The sequence below is a fragment of the Gadus morhua genome, chromosome 2, assembly GCF_902167405.1.
Source record: "Gadus morhua chromosome 2, gadMor3.0, whole genome shotgun sequence".
Classification (NCBI taxonomy): Eukaryota; Metazoa; Chordata; class Actinopteri; order Gadiformes; family Gadidae; genus Gadus; species Gadus morhua.
In genome coordinates, this window is record NC_044049.1 from 27364476 (window position 1) to 27381793 (window position 17318).

The following is a 17318-nucleotide window of genomic DNA, read 5'->3' on the forward strand; positions in this document are numbered from 1 at the left end:
CCTTTGTCCACGGCGACGGTCACCGCGGCAACGCCTGTGGCGTTTCTTCCCACCGTCTGGGTCGCCGAGCAACAAGCCCACCTCGCTGACGCTGGTCGGGGGCGGGGGGGGGGTCCGGGCGGGGGGGGGGTCATCGGACGGGCGGGGAAGTGGTCCGCGTCTGGGGCTCTCTGCCGGGATCTCTCGGGGTGGAGGTGTTTGTGTTCGCCAAACCAGGGGTGGGGTTGCGGTGGTGGTGGTGGACCCCTTCTGGTGGTGGTGGTGGTGGTGGTGGTTGGGTGGTGGTGGTGTTGTCCTGGTGGTGGACCCCTTCTGCTGCTGGTGGTGGTGGTTGGGTGGTGGTGGTGTTGTCCTGGTGGTGGACCCCTTCTGCTGGTGGTGGTGGTTGGGTGGTGGTGGTGTTGTCCTGGTGGTGGACCCCTTCTGGTGGTGGTGGTGGTGGTGGTGGTTGGGTGGTGGTGGTGTTGTCTTGGTGGTGGACCCCTTCTGCTGGTGGTGGTGGTTGGGTGGTGGTGGTGTTGTCCTGGTGGTGGACCCCTTCTGGTGGTGGTGGTGGTTGGGTGGTGGTGGTGTTGTCTTGGTGGTGGACCCCTTCTGCTGGTGGTGGTGGTTGGGTGGTGGTGGTGTTGTCTTGGTGGTGGACCCCTTCTGCTGGTGGTGGTGGTTGGGTGGTGGTGGTGTTGTCTTGGTGGTGGACCCCTTCTGGTAGTGCTGTTGGCGGTTGGGTGGTGGTGGTGGTGTCGTCCCGGCGGTCACCTTGCGGTGGTGGGGATGGTGGTGGAGGTGGGGTCACGGTGGTGGTGTTGCGGTGGCGGACCCCGTGCAGTGTGGGTGGAGGTGGGGTCACGGTGGTGGTGGTGGTGGAGGTGGTGGTGGTGGTGGAGGTGGCGGTGGGGGTGCTGTCGCGGCGGACCTCTTGCAGTGCGACCACGGCGTCGGGGGCTGGCGGTCGCCGTGGAGAAGGCTCTTGATTGGTTGCCGTGGTGACCGTCCCCGCCGCCCCGCCGCTAGAGGAACAGAGGACCGGCAGCCAGAGAGGAAGAGCGGCGAGGCAGAGGAGAAGGGGAGTCCTGGGTCTGGTCATCGTCTGTCCGTCGGGCCGTCCGACAGACAGGCAGTCACAGAGTAAGGCGAAGGGAGGCAGACAGAGCGATAACGTTAAAAGTTGAACTATAAAAACGACTTCCCGTGTAATAATCAAGCTGTAAATGAACAATAAAAGCTCTGAAAACATAGACGTGAACGTACCGATTGATGAGGCTTCACTTCATCTCGTAGCTCCTTCCCCTTTTGATTCTACTTCCTCTTCCTGCATCAGGGGCTCACACAACATAGAATAGTGCTCCGGCAACCGGCCAATCATGTGAGGAGCTCGAACCCTGCGCTGACGAAGGAGCTGTTGAGATTTTGACTGTTCAGACGGATGTGGTTTGGGCAGAGGTTCAGCATGTTCAGTCATTCAACCCACGATAAAGGAAAGATATTTAAATAAATGAACATGGAAAAAATGAGTCGACAGCAGCCCACGCAATATAAAAGATACAATAATAAAATAAAGTGTATAAAGTAACCAGCAATACATACATACATACATACATACATACATAAAATAATACAAAGTAAAATAAAATAGAGAAATCACACAGTGAAGCAGGCTAAGAGGTCCCTCACTACAGAATAAATACTGAATCACACATGTACAGTGGAAAGTGCACATTATTAAATTCCAGTGTTTAGGTGAAGTGATTTTTGACGGCACAATATTTCTTTACATGCTGGGTGTAACAGACAATATATGATACCTGGGAGAAACCCACTCATGCCTAATTTCTGACCGTTCAGTGCTCCTCTACCTTGATTGGTTGAGAGTGAGTCCATCTTACCTGTCAATCACAGGTGTGTGAAACCCTTTCCAACGGACGAGGGATGGAGCAGATGGGTGGGGACCTTTGTGGTTGATTACTTTCTGCTGCTCTCAAATCATTATACATTTTTTTCTGCTCTTGTTTGTTCTTGGTGACTTATTCTTGGTGATTTTTCGGTAAGTTGAAAAGTACAGTTTCATGAAAAAATAAATTAAACGTAATGACAGTTATAACAACATTGTATGATTAGCTTCTATGGCTAACAGATCCCATTCGTTCCCGGTCTCCCGTAGACCGATTTAATCAGGGATTGACTCAGATCTCAAAGCCCATACGTACTGACATAATCTCTTTGAGATACCCTGCGTGTGTGTGTGTGTGTTTGTGTGTGTGCGTGTGTCTGCCGATAAGAACCGCTCCAATTGTTCCTGAAAACACTCGAAGGACCCTTACTTCCTCTCAGTCTGTAACATCTTATTGTCCGTCCGTTGTTTCTGCAGACCTTGCCGGTGGTCCTGGAGGTCTGAGAGGGTGAATGTGTGCGGGTTGCTCGGGACCCTACAGGGTGGTTGTCTACCGGTTTCCTGGAGGACGACATGGAGACGGACGGGACGGCGGTCGCCCCGGGGCAGAGCGTAGACGCAGCCGACCGCGGACCCCCTGAAGGGGACCGGCAGCACGGTGCGGAGGCCCCCCTGGGAGAGGGGACGGGGGGGGCAGGGGACCCCGAGGTGGTGGTGGAGGTGACGTGGACGGGGCCCGCCGGGGACACCAGCCCCTCGGGCGAGGAGGAGTGGAACGGGTTCCTCGCGGGGACCGCTGAGGGGCCGGGCGAGGAGGAGCAGGAGGAGAGAGTGCCTCCAGAATGGAAGCGGGGTGACCCCGTGACCCCGCAGCACGTTCTCAGGCTCAGGGGGTACACCAGAGGTGAGCATGGCCGGACCTAGCGCCCCAGGGATGGACCGGTTGGGGTACTATGCCTTCATCTCAGAGAGGGGTTTTGTCTGTCCTGTGTGCAGCTTTATTATTGTTTGATAAATTTATTAAATTAAAATTAGTTTAAAGGTTGGATAGGTGATTTGCTTTTTTGGCCATTTTTGCAAAATTACTTGAAATCCTTATCATAACCCGCTTACAGCCACTGAGTTAGAAGTACTGACATGAAAATTAAACAAGTCAATCATCTGTGGAACGGGCAGGGCTCGAAAAACTCCAGCCAATCATTTCCATTGCCACCGAGTTGCATTGGACAGTAAGTACGTCAATCAAACGGTCGTACTGCACTCCCCCTCCCCCGCGCCCCGCGCGCGACCCCTTCGTGCAGTACTCGTGACCCAGAGCTCGTGACCCAGAGCAAGCTCCTGTTTGTTGTTATCCTGCGGTAGCTACTGGAACTAGTTAATCCACATTTGGACCTAGCAGTAGAAGACAATTTCCATGGCAGACAAGACGCCACCATCCCCACCACCACCACCACCACCAGCAAGAGAAGGAAAACTCTTTTTCAGAGAGTAATTGATAATAAAAACGCTGAAAGAGAAAAACTGAAATCAAGAATAATCCTAAAAAACCGATGCTTGTGTGGCGGTTTGAACCTAGTTTCAAAGTTTATACCGTTTATACTCGGTAATACCGGTGTGGAGACGAGTGTATTACTCGGTAGTGAAAATGTCCAACACCGCGGCAACCCTAGTGAAAACCAGGACTTCCAATACAATTATATGAAACAACATACATTTTCTAAAAATAGTAATGATTTATGTGACCGTTTAATGTTATAACATCTGGTCCAACCATAGCAGCGAGAACGTATTCTCAGCAGGGGGTGCTGGGAAAAAAAAAAACCTCAGCCTGCACTAGACTCGCCAACTTCGTTACATTGATAAAAAAAAGATGTATAGCAGCGGCAGCTCAATTACAACCAGTGCATGCAATGCGCGCACAGTTGAAAATCGATCGTTCACATCCAGCTGCTCACAGAACAAGTTTAGCGCACCACCGCTACCCTCACACTTTTTCATATAACCTTTTTTCAGCACTAGGTCATATGAGCATTAAATAAATGCTGCGTCTCAAAATGCCTTGGACAGCAGCGAGGATGACTCGCTTTGCCACGGGCCGAAACAGTTCGGAGCGACCACAGCCAGAGCGAACACAGCGGGGCAGAGGAGTGTCAGGAATAGTCTTTGGTGTACACATCAGTACGGCCTATTTGCACTACTGTTTAGTGGCAATGCAGTGTTTTATTCGATGCCTTTTTATTTTCGTATATTATTTCAATGAATACAATTTATTTATTCATAAAAAAACGGATCTGGTCTTCAAATCTTTTTTCCAAATATAGGTCGTCTTACAATGGGGTTTGTGTTTATATTCGGACCAATACGGTACAGCGGGCGCGCTCACATGACGTTAAGCATTTCCTGGTGCATAATGTGACGCTTCAGAACCTAAAATCCCGTTTCTCCTCGTTGACACGACAACACATAACCGGCGTTTTCAGAAATCTCCACTTTGGCCGGAAGTTTTTAGAAATGATCGTTTTCTGTGATAAGACAGGGCCTCGGACAGGGGTGTTGCAGCACCCCCAGCACTCCTACTTCCCGCGGTACTGGGTGCAACTTACAGCTGAATGTAGTGCCATGTTGTTAAACGAAAACCTACGCTAGCCTGGCTCGCTCTCGCGCATCTCTGTTCGCGCTCGTGCATGATTGCGCGTCCAGGTACTTGGAATGGGTGGAGTCAGAGTCAGCGTTGAAGGAGAGGGGGTAGGACCATTTGAGTTGTGTATTTTCAAAATCTGCTGGCGTTTCGCAAATCACCTACCCAACCTTTAATTAATCCAACTAAAAATAGACAATATTCTATTTATCTGTGTTTGTGTGTGTGTGTGTGTCTGTGTATGTCTATGTGTGTGTGTCTGTGTGTGTGTGTGTGTGTGTGTGTGTGTGTGTGTGTGTGTGTGTGTGTGTGTGCGTCTGTTTGTGTGTGTGCGTGTGTGTGTGTGTGTGTGTGTGTGTGTGTGTCTGTGTGTGCGTGTGTGTGTGTGTGTGTGTGTGCGCGTGTGTGCGTGTGTGTGTGTGTGGAGCTACCTCAGATAAACCCTGCAGGATTAGCCAGAGATTACAATGACACCAATGTCTCACACAACCGCATGCACACACACAAACACAATTACACGCACACACACCCACACACACACACACACACACACACACACACACACACACACACACACACACACACAAACACTCTCTCATTGTTTAAAACACTGTGCAAATGTACATTTTAAATTGTATTATTATTTGTATCATTTTTATTATTATTTAATAAATACAATGATGGAAGGAATGTCGGGTAGGATACAAAAATCCCCCCCTAGTGATATCACCCTGGCGGACGGACGGCGGTGGATAACATACAACATAACGATAACACTGTTGGATGTTGTGGGTTGTGTGGCGGTCCACTATGGAAAGCCAAGAAGGCCACAAACCCTAGAATGGTGCGGTAAAAGGGCTAAACCGCACGGATACCGTGCGGTTTAGCCCTTTTACCGCGCCATTCTAGGCTTTCCATAGTCCACTGCCTCGCGGTGGAGTGACGCAGGGGGCCGTGGGGTGTGGGCGAGAGGCTGAAGGCGAACGCTCCTCTTCACAGAGTTCCTGTGCTCCCCGGAGGACAACGTTTACAACATCAACTTTTCCCGCTTCAAGATCCGAGAGCTGCAGAGCGGAGCGGTTATCCTGGACATCAAGAAGCACTGCCCCACCGGTCCGTGCGTGTGTGTGTCTGTGTGTGTCTGTGTGTCTGTGTGTGTGTGTGTGAGTATGTGTTTCTGATTGTGTGTGTGTGTGTGTGTTTCTGTGTCTGTATGTGTAGGTTTGTGTGTGTTTTTTTGAGTGTGTGCCTTGCCTTGCCTTGCTTGTGTGTTTGTATGAGTGCGTGTGTGTGTGTGTGTGTGTGTGTGTGTGTGTGTGTGTGTGTGTGTGTGTGTGTGTGTGTGTGTGTGTGTGACGTGTGTGTGTGTGTGTGTGTTTGTGTGCTTTGCTTGTGCTTTGTTTAGTCAAATAAATGGCTCACTACCCCTCCTCTTCCCTTTCTCCAGAGATCAAGGATGTCTTCGATGTGGACCCAGGCCGGTTCATACAGTATCACTTCTCCCCCTCCTTTCTGGCCCTCAAGGAAATTGGGGCCACGTAGGTCACCCTGTATAATAAACGACTTAAAATATCCGTTTGAAGTCAGTTTGGTAGCTGCCATCTTTTTTATCACATTTTTCTATTTTATTATATACTATTTTATTGTTTAATTTTAAAAAAATTGTTTGAATGTACAAGTTATACATTTAAAAGTGTCCCAAATGTAATAATTAATCCGGGTTGGAAGTCAGTCATTCTGGATGAGATGAGTTCGTTTTACTAATGTAAACTAAACATCTCCCAGGTTGGAGTTCACGGTTGGCCGGAGGGCGGTGAACCGCCTCCGGCTGATCGAGAGGCACTTCTTTCGGAATCTCCTGCTCAAAACGTTCGACTTTGAGATCGGCTTCTGCATCCCGTTCAGCAGGAACACGTGTGAACACATCTACAGTCTCCCTGATCTGGACCCCAGCACTGGTAAGATACCGCAAAATGGGGACCTACTTACTGACCCACACTGAGGTTAAGCCAAAGCCTTCTTCCGGTATTCACGCAACCAAGAACAAATAATGAGAAGAATCCGCCTGAAGAGGGCCGAAACGAGCCAGGACTCTCTGGCTAAATTTAACGTGAATTAATGGTGTCTTATTAAAGGCAACATTGCAGCTACTGTAGTTAAGAAAAGTTTATCAGAGCGAGATATATGCATGTGATTCACAGGCCAGAATGATAAGCTGCAGTATACTATCTAACCCGTGATGGCCTAGTGGGGTTGCTGCTGTATGTGACGTCACTGACCTCTGACCTCTCCCCCCCCCAGTCGCGGAGATGGTGGCCAGCCCGTTCGAGACGCGCTCAGACAGCTTCTACTTTGCCAACAACCGGCTCATCATGCACCACAAGGCGGAGTACTCCTTCGACCAGCCAGATCCATCATCATCATCATCATCATCTTCATCCTAGTGCTGGCCTAGTGAACTAGCCTGAGCCAATGAGCCCAAATACAAAAAAGAAAAAACAAGTAACCGATTTAGCTTTTCTGTGTAACAATTAGCGTAATTTCAAGTTGAAAGAGTTCAAACTATAAGGAAATATTAATTTTTACAGAACATACATATGTATATTTATTACAGGGCAAAGGTTTCTCGTTGGACTGATAAAGGCTTCTGTTGGGAAAAGAGTCTCAAGTGTTTCTGCTGGTGTCCAAACTGTTTGCATAAACCAATACGATTATGTGCAAAACTATACAATAGCATTTGACACCACTTAGTTTTTTAGTACGCATCATGTCAAATTGTATTGTCTAATGCCAAATTTCTTGGGCCACTTATTTATATTTTTAGGAGATAAGAAAACAATGGCCTCCTGCGAATGCGTCCCTTGTCTTTGTCCCCCGTAAAATCAAAACACTTAAGTCAATAACTTAATGAAAACAGCTTATTGAAAATAACAGCAAATTATATATTCTACATTATGACATATTTTTTGAATATGGCACTAAAAAACTCAACATAATCTATGCCATTCGGTGGATGAAGCCTTTGGGTAAAATAAATGTGAACATTTTAAAATGGTTTAAAAGTATTTATATGACCTAAACTCCCTATTCACCATATTTACTCACAACAGCTTCTTTTTGACCTGATTTTCGATCTTGTGCTCAACAACCCGTATCACACTATCTGTTCTGGGAGGAGGGTGCGTGTTCCGTGTTCTTACCTTTCCTTCTCATACACATTGGCTTTAGTACAGGTGTCGAATAGCGTGGACCTGTGAAGCCCTTTGGGGCTGTAGCGAGAACCCAATGCTGGGGGTCAGAGACAACAGCATTATGTACTCGGTGTTTGGAAAGGCTCGCAATCACAGCGGTAGAGTAAGGCTGTCTCAGCTACACGCTGGGGAAGAACTGAAGAATATGGTGTTGTGGTCATGGTGATACGTTTATAAAAGGGGCAGCTTTAGGCCTCGCGTTCAGGATTTAGGAGAAAAACCCGGCAAATGTAATGAGATATATTAGTTTAAAGGAAAGTGTTTCCACGGTCATCAGCGAGGGACCAGTAGGAGGGTGGGAACACTGGTTTGAGTCCCAGCAGGCTCAGTGCAGAGTGACATCATGCTGAGCCTAGTCCCTTGGCTTATTTTGAACAAAATATTGATCTTTGCATTTTTATCAACTCCTTTGACCCTGTAGCACTCACAACAGATACTTGATTACTTACATTTGGTTTACGAACTTGAAAAACATGCCGTTGCAGAAAGAAAAACTAAATACAATACACTTAAATAAAATTCTCACGAATCAATACAGTTTGACTTTGTATTTCCAAGATGCACTGACACACATCTTATTCAGCAGTACATTGACAGATCAGAGAACAAAGATGATCTTAGCTTAACAAAAGTGCTTCTTCTTTAAAAGGTATAGTCAAACGTAAACAATACGGAGCACGGCATACTTTTTGCCAACATGTACAAATCATGTGATGTCATTTCAATCAAAACATAGGAAACATCTACATCTCAGTACAAAAAGAAAAAAATCAGCTTTAAAAAAAATACATCTATTTATTTACATATATTGTATAATACAGAATGTGTATTCACCCATTGTAGCCAGGGACGATTAGTATCCTCACAGAAGTAAACAGTTGAGCTTGACGTCGAACACAGACCAATATAAAAGGCTACGCAGACTTAAAGTTAAGTAGATGTCTGACTGAGCCTCGTGAGTTGGAGCCACTTGCGTAGCGTTGCGAAGCTATGGGCCGTCCAAGAACATGGTATGCTTGTGTGCCAAAAAACAAATGGTTTGATAATGACTTGAAACATCATTTTTAAACAATGAACATTCAGGAAGGTAACTTTTTAGAGTTGCTGTATGCTATAGGTGAAACCATTGCTTCTTTCTTGCATTAAACCACAACTGAATGACATCTATCCAACTTTATCCATGTCTAAGAAGCTACTTGATACCAAGAAGCAGATTTGTGCCGTGGCATGGATGAAGTGGCCTGGAGAGAAAGAAAGGTTTGTGAAAGTTAAAAAAGGAGAGCTCTGGTGTTTTGGGGCCATGCAAGAACACATTACAAGGCTGTGTCTTTGGTCTCTAAACAGACTCTGTTTCCTTTATGGCAGAAAAGGAATCAATTCAAAGAGTCTTCATGCAAACTATGCAATGGCTGCACCTGAGAGTAAAACCATTGAGATGACGCTGGCATAAGACAAAACAAACCGGGCCGACATTGCGTGTGTCTACATTTGGATGTATATACACCCCTGGACATGTGGAGAAGGGTACATCCAGCTCCTCAGTGATTAAACATCCCACTACTGACATGGGTACTGTCTCTGCAGTCTGAACCCCAGGCCAGCGCTCCTGGGGTCCCGCCTCTCCACCGCGGGCTCTGAGTCCGGAGGTCGTGAGGTCCGGTCCCCCTCACGCCACCGTGGGGCTCTTCCCCCGGCCCAGACCCTCGGGGGCCAGGTCCACCTCCAGGAAGTCCTGGTCGTCGTCGGGACGGCCCGGCGGGTCCCTGGTCTGGTCGCCCTGGTTACCGGCCCCCTCGCCCCTCCTGCGTGATGCGCGGGCCTTGGCGGGCCCCACCAGGGCCAGGCACACGGCCCCGAGGCCCATGCCCACGGCGCAGGAGTAGAAGGCAGAGCCGTAGTTGTCGGTGATGTCCACCAGCCACCCTGGGGCGGGCGACAGAAGCACAGGGAGGGGGGGGGTCAAGGCGGTCAGAGATGAGGCCGCTCCTAGGTTGATTCTGTACTGGGTTCGATGCTGTAGGTTATCCTACAAACACCAAATTCAAAGATCGATCTGCACGGAAAATACAATTCTAATAAATTCTAAATTTTGAGGCGTGTGGATGATCGCTGGTTTGAGCAGCCTCACCTCCGATTGGACTCTGGGGCTCGGTGAGGCTGCACATTGAGTAATCAGTGTGAACAGGTTAAACCCGCTGCTGGCGTCTAGCATGGACAATGTTACAAGGGCCCTTCCCAGGTCCTGGTTTGACCCCGGTTTGCAGTACACACGTTTACTCTTATGTAATACGATTCAACCCAGAGGAACAAAGCACTGCTGGGATTCAGGCCGTCACAGCAGGAATCACCGCCTGTAGAGAGTTAGGGATCAGGCGGGCTCTGAGGTTACTCAGCTCGGTCCATCGGGGCCAGGGCATGCAGACACAACGTGCAGACACGTTCTTGAGAAGAACGCGTAGGGCTGAACGATTCATCTCATTCACACCGACATCGCATTGTATTAGAAGGCGATAGGCAAATCGCAAAGGCTGTTACCGAGAGTAAGATTTTTATTTATCTCCATTTAACAATTCAATAGTAAAATAAAGATGTTATAATATCAATGAATGCATCAATTCATCTCTTCCCATAGGCCTGGCCTAAAGGAAAGAGCAGTTTATATGTTGACTGCTTCCAATGTTGTTTTGGTCATACTACAGAATGATGTATTGCTTGTTTAGTGAATAATGCAGAAAATAAGGAACCTTAAAAAGAAAATCTCATACTAAACCATAATCTCAATATTGGTCTTAATAACCGTTATAACACACGGCACCATCCCCATCCTCTAAAGTGTGTGTGTGTGTGTGTGTTGTGTGTGTGTGTGTGTGTGTGTGTGTGTGTGTGGGTCTGTGTGTGTGTGTGTGTGTGTCTGTGTGTGTCTGTCTGTGCGTGTGTGTGTGCCTGTCTGTGTGTGTGTGTGTGTGTGTGTGTGTCTGTGTGTGTGTGTGTGTGTGTGTGTCTGTGTGTGTGTGTGTGTGTGTGTGTCTGTGTCTGTGTGTGTGTGTCTGTGTGTGTGTGTGTGTGTGTGTCTGTGTGTGTGTGTGTGTGTGTGTGTGTCTGTGTGTGTGTGTGTGTGTGTGTGTGTGTGTGTGTGTGTGTGTGTGTGTGTCTGTGTGTGTGTGTGGTGTGTGTGTGTGTGTGTGTGTGTGTGCGTGTGTGCGTCATCCCCATCCCCATCCCCTGAGGTCGGGGGCGTACCTCCGAGCGGGGGGCCGGCGAGCCCGGCGAAGCTCTGGATGCACACGTACAGGCCCACGGAGGACGCCATGCGCTCTACGCCCACCACCTCCTGCTCCGCCAGCATGGGGATGTGCGTGGACGCCACCATGCCCAGGAAGAACCCGTAGAGGACGCAGCAGGACAGCAGGCCCCAGAAGTCCCGCACCAGGGCGAAGGCCACCAGCACCAGGCAGAGGAGCGCCACGCACGCCAGCAGCACGCGCAGCTTCCCCGTGGCCCGGCGGCCCAGCACCACGCCGATGGAGAGGCGGCCGCACACCTCCGCCACCGCCATGGCGCACAGCATGTAGGACGCCATGTCGTCGGCCACGCCCCGGCTCTTGCTGAGCCGGATGACGTAGAGCTGCGGCGCGAAGAAGCCCAGCGTGGCGAAGAGGCCGAACAGGGAGTAGCAGATGAAGACGCTGTCCCGGAGCCCCGAGAAGTCCAGCAGCTTGGGTCGGGGCGCGGCGGGTCCCGCGTCCCGCTGCGCCTCCATCAGGGAGTCGGCCTCGTCCTGGGGGTCGGCCGCCGCGGTGGGCGCCGCCGCCGCCGCCGCCGCCGCCGCCGGGAGCTCGTTGCAGGAGGTGGAGAGGGAGGTGATGCCCGAGTCCTCGGAGCCGATGGACGCCTTGGTCTGCTCGTTCTCCAGCTCGAAGTCGTCCTTAAGGGAGACGGAGCCTTCCTCGGACGCGTCGTCGTCCCGCTCCGTCGACGCCGGCTCCTCGGCGGGCCGGATGACGATCGGCCGGAGGAGGAAGCCGCAGCCGATCACGGCCGTCTGGATCAGCCCGATGATGATGAGGCAGGAGCGCCAGCCGATTCGCTTCTTCAGCGTCATGAACGCTGAGGAGGGGGGTTAAGACGGGAGGGTCTTTACGGCGTTTTGGTGCGAGAGGACCTACGACCGTGGGGTACAGTAGGGCTGCAACAACGAATCGATAAAATCGATAAAAATCGATTACTAAAAGCGTTGGCAACGAATTTGGTCGTCGATTCGTTGTGTCGCGCGATTAACACGTCACTCGTAGGCGCGGCACTGTTTAGTTTACAGCCAGCCGCCGACAGGTTGGTTCACGGTTCATGCACGCCCACAGCGAGCTTTAGTGAGAGCGACCACAGCTTGTATTTTGGTCGTATCTTAACACTGGACTGTAGGCCTACATAAAAGTGTTGTACCTTCACTGTCTTTGGGTTAAAAAAACTCCTTCAACTCAGTATCCGTCTAGTCCAACCGAAAACTCTGTCAGCTGCTGCTGCTGCAGACGTTGTGCAGACGGGCTCGGAGTCATTCAAAGCAGCGGCAGTAATCACACAACCGGACGGTGTAGGAAGTCCCGTCAGTTAAAAATACTAATCCAGTTTTTAAATCCATGTCGGCAGGATATAGAGCTAGTTAGCTTAAAAAAAAAGTCGCAAACCGTGTCAAATGTGACGTGTTCAGGTCGGCTCAGTAATATGATTGATGTGTTCAAATGCAACACAAAAGAAATCGGACAAACGACCTGTCATCTGAGAGAAATTAAGATGATTTAATCTCTTTTTAACCATTAGTATTGACCGGTTAAAGATCTTATCGGTTAACCGGTTAACCATGAACATCCCTTATATACTGTATATTTATAAATGTATATCATACATTGTATGTTTTTTTTGTGCTATCCCATTTATGTTTTTTTATTTTTTTATAATTTAATATTACTTTTAATAGTTCCGGGACGTTGGAGCATTAACCTGGTGTTTTTACACTTCAGTCTGCACTGTGAATTTGAAGTAATGTTCAGTTTTTGAATAAAGATGCGGCAATTACAAATGTTTCTGTTTTTATCAGATTCATCGATTAATCTGAAAAATAATGTACTGATTAATCGATTATTAAAATAATCGTTAGTTGCAGCCCTAGTGTACAGACCCTGTGGCTCCCCCGGGGGGTCATCGACGCCATCTCTGGAGCTTTCATATCGTCAAACATACACGCCGTACAAGAGTTCCCTCTTCTCAACATGAAATCATCTGTTTCGTGCCACACACCAGTCAGCGATGAAACAGGTCGGACTAAAAACCGAACCACCGTGATGACAGTTGACCCACTCTTTGGGATCTGAAAGAAGCCTTCTCATACCCGAGGCGGGCTTCAATGACAGCCGTTTCAAAAGGTCTTTCTCGCTACGTTTGTCGACCTTCCTCGGGTAGGCGCTCGGTGGAAACTGCAATGCAGGCGATAGTTGCATTCGAAGCGTACCTTTAAATAATCCCACCCCAATGCATTCTCTAAATATATAGAAGGACAGAAACGCATACAGCTGTGCACCTATTGATCCACCTCACATAACAAACAACATCTGTAAAACAGTTCATCGCCCCCCCCCAGGGGGTGGGGACGGGACTAACCTGGAGCGAAGGCGAACACGGCGAAGGACTCCCCCGAGGACGCCATGGAGGTGACCAGGGTCCGGCGGCGGGAGAAGTACTGCGCCAGCATGGTGACGGTGGGGAGGAAGGAGAGGCAGTAGCCCAGGCCTGCAGAGCAAAAAGGGGACAAGGCAGAGGAATAGGGGCACTGGCCTGGGGGGTCATGAGGTCACGGTCAGAGGCCGCGTGGGGGGGGGTTTGAGCCACCGAGAGAAGGGCCTGCCGGGGCAGAGGCCGCGCTGTGGACAAACGTGTGAAGAAGATGACGAGAAAGAAAGAGAGACAGAGGGAAGGAAAGAAGAAACAGGAGGTCGGTGAGTCGGCACTTTTCAGTATCGGGAGGGGGGGGGGGGGGGGGGGGGGTAACAAAAGAGAGTGATGCGGATACAAGGGAGAGAGGAGTAGGGACTCTGTGAAGGGAAAGCACACAGGGTACACGCATTCCTACATCCGGTTTGGGATTAGGTAACTGTAAAATCACATCCCAATTTTAATCAAAATCGGAACGTAAAAATAATCTGAAAATCAATATTGAAATCAATAATATTTTTTGTACGTATTTCCAACCAGCCTATCCTTTCAATCATTTATATTACACTCACACTCATTTCAAGCTCTGTTAGCGATCCCTAGACACATCATTACAATGTGTAGGACGTTGTTACGATCCCTAGACATTACACAATGTGTAGGACGTTGTTACGATCCCTAAACATTACACAATGTGTAGGACGTTGTTACGATCCCTAAACATTACACAATGTGTAGGACGTTGTTACGATCCCTAAACATTACACAATGTGTAGGACGTTGTTACGATCCCTAAACATTACACAATGTGTAGGACGTTGTTACGATCCCTAAACATTACACAATGTGTAGGACGTTGTTATGATCCCTAGACATTACACAATGTGTAGGACGTTGTTACGATCCCTAGACATTACACAATGTGTAGGACGTTGTTACGATCCCTAGACATTACACAATGTGTAGGACATGGTTACGATCCCTAGACACATCATTACACAATGTGTAGGACATGGTTACGATCCCTAGACACATCATTACAATGTGAAGGGCATTGCTCCTCATACACATAGAGATGAACGATTCCAACAGCCACCATGAGCTGCCGGGCGCGTGCGTACGTGTGTTTGATACATACCCGAGACCACTCCGATGGTGACGTACATCTGGTTGATGGAGGTGGTGAAGGCGGAGCTGATGGTGCCCAGGCAGACCAGGACGCCGCCCGCCACCGCCACGGGCAGGCAGCCAAAGCGGTTGCTCAGTACCGAGGCCAGCGGCGCTGAGGGGAACAAGGGAAGCCGTTGTTGTGGGGATGATGTGTGCGTGTGACGTCATGAGATGGACACACACACACACACACAACCGACCTCTCTCCTCTAACAGAGGTCGCAGATACCAGGGATTAAATGGATGTGCATAGCTTAGTTCTATACGCACCTTTTATTTACACAAAACTATAAATTGTTTGCACGGATGCAAAGAAAAAGTATATGTTTTCGCCATCGCATACTTTATTGTTGTGTTTTATTCGATGTATTATCTTTCTTCCATTGAGTTAAGAGGGTAATATGATGTGTGATGAGCCCTTTGTTTTAGTGATGGACCCCTGGTGGCGTAATATTAACACTTTAAGCTGAAAAGATCTAACAACATGACCCCAAAAGGTCAATCAAGTAATCTAAGAACTGACCTGAGAAGTTGAAGACGAAGACGCAGATGGAGATGACCCAGGACACGCGGCTGTTGCTCTCGCCAAACTCCTCCATCAGGTCCTCCAGGAACACCCCCAGGCTCTTGATGGTGCCGTAGGTGCACACCTCCACCACGAAGAAGGCCCCCGCCACCACCCAGCCCCAGCCGCCGTCGGGCACGGCTGGGTACACGCAGGGCCCGGTGCAGCCGCCGGCAGGAACCATCGTCTTCATGGTCCTCTGGCCGGACTGCCCTGGGGGAACAGAGGCTGGGTTAGCGCGGAGCAGCGCGACGAGAGGCAGAGCTGGCAACTGCGTGCGTCGGATTGGTGCAAGAATAATGGTCGCACTTTGCGTCACACAAAATCCAGACTATTAAAGAAAATAGGACACTAAAATCGGGGATTTGCTTAACATCTGCGTTTTTAGTAACTGGTACGCCACACACGCGCGTTACAGGCGTCGGCTTTTCGCATAGGGAAACATTGGTTTAGGAGCGTAGGTGCGTTGCACAAGCAGCGCGGGCCGCGCGCGTGACAGGTTTCCTTTTTTCAAAGTTGATCCCTCCCTATAAAGAGTCTCACAAAACTGCCCTAAAGCCTTATTGCGGATAGTCAATAATATATAGTACTAAATGTGAGGCATGTATATATAACATATATTTAAATCATTTTGTATTAAAAATACCAAACAATATGCATACAAAATGAGAGATAGTGACCTATTTGTTTAGATGCTGACAGCTGACGATGTCTTGAGGTTAATTTTTCTTTTATGTATTTTTTCGTGCGTAGCATTTTCCGCATGATTGTCGAGCGAGAGAATAGATAGATAGTAACGTTTCACCGTGTGGTTTCTCGACAAGGTTAAAGTCTATGCCACGTTGTTATAACACACGCACCAGTAACGTTAGACCCAATGCGCCATGCTGGGCTGAGGCTTCCGCAGTGCAGCGCGAGGGGAAAAGATGATGTCAACGACGCTCTCCCACCTAACTTCACCTTGCTTCAGCACAACAATAACTAACCCTAACAATCACATTGTGATGCATTACATACTTTAAATCAATCTCAATTAACGGGTGGAAGTAAAAATGATCGTAAAAATCCTAAAATCATCTCAAGAAGAACCAATTTCCTTTATCGAAGACAATGTATAACGTTACGAGTTATGCTTCAAATAAGCGTTGGGGACGTGCCATGGTAACAGCTCCCGAGCCCCGGAGGGCGGCCGGGTTAGTGGTTACCCGGGGAGATGGTTCACTTACCAAGGATGTGGTTCACTTACCCGGGGAGATGCTTCACTTGCGGGGAGCTTCAGTCGGGGGGGAGGTCAGTACGCTCGGCTTCTTCCAGTGATACTGCTATCGTACCGTTTTCACCGTGAGGGACGTATAAATAAGTGCTATTTTTTTTTTTTTTTTTTCCTGCGTCGTCAACCGTTCCTCTAGTCTGCTGCGGCAGGTTGTTTCCGGATGAAGCCGGTATTCAGCAGCGGCGGCATCCACAAGTTCCTCCCACGTTGTCGCGGAAACGCATCACACCTTGCGATCTATTTTTTCTTCTTTCCTTCTCTAAACCGAATGGTCTCTGCGACATGCTTTAGAGCGTGATGCGGGATTAACCTTACGTTATGCAACACAGAATTGACCGTTGTTTCCTAGGCGCGCTCAAATCGCCTCTTGCCTCTGCGCATACACGTACGTACGTAGCCCCTACTGTAGCATCCTACTGGGATGGACAACTGTGCGTGTGCTCCAATGCGTGTGCGTGTGTGTGTTGCAAATTGACCAAAGCACACAGGAGAGATGCTTTCAATTGTACTTGCCTTTCAAAGCACTGGCATATTTCAGAGATGACTCGAATGATTACATTCAGCCCAGTCAGCCATCATAGGCTACACGATAAACACAATGTGGTGCTGGTTCAGCCAACATACAAACGATAGGATAGAACCTTTCAGTAATGATCCCCATCCAAGCTCTCACAGTAGTAGGCCTATTCAGTGGCTATTATGCGTGTTTTACAGCTATATATTTGATGTATATGCTCAATCATGTAATAAAGGTTATAGCAGGCTGAAAAAGAGAATGCATCTTTACATGAACACCCTTTCATTACTCATGTAGGCCTGATTTAGCAATT

General features: G+C 48.8%; 2 protein-coding genes across 4 annotated transcripts; one reads left to right on the plus strand and one right to left on the minus strand.

Annotated features, from left to right (window-relative positions):
• The first annotated feature begins 1908 nt into the window (after positions 1-1908).
• On the plus strand, positions 1909-8539 carry mmp25a (matrix metallopeptidase 25a). Of its 2 annotated transcripts, XM_030381787.1 has the most exons (6): positions 1909-2041; positions 2366-2792; positions 5526-5639; positions 5974-6064; positions 6312-6484; positions 6828-8539. In XM_030381787.1, exons 2-6 carry the CDS (start codon positions 2462-2464, stop codon positions 6968-6970), a joined length of 852 nt encoding a protein of 283 aa, XP_030237647.1. In that variant the 5' UTR covers positions 1909-2041; positions 2366-2461; the 3' UTR covers positions 6971-8539. The 2 variants fall into 2 exon arrangements, with proteins under 2 accessions (XP_030237647.1, XP_030237638.1); XM_030381778.1 differs by lacking the exon at positions 1909-2041 and having other exon boundaries at positions 2213-2792.
• slc16a6b (solute carrier family 16 member 6b) lies at positions 8311-17049 on the minus strand. Of its 2 annotated transcripts, none has more exons than XM_030381753.1 (6): positions 16462-17049; positions 15174-15423; positions 14619-14762; positions 13430-13558; positions 11018-11884; positions 8311-9700 (listed from the first exon to the last, which is right to left on the minus strand). In XM_030381753.1, exons 2-6 carry the CDS (start codon positions 15406-15408, stop codon positions 9444-9446), a joined length of 1632 nt encoding a protein of 543 aa, XP_030237613.1. In that variant the 5' UTR covers positions 15409-15423; positions 16462-17049; the 3' UTR covers positions 8311-9443. The 2 variants fall into 2 exon arrangements, with proteins under 2 accessions (XP_030237613.1, XP_030237609.1); XM_030381749.1 differs by having other exon boundaries at positions 15174-15428; positions 16462-17045.
• Positions 17050-17318: the final 269 nt, after the last annotated feature.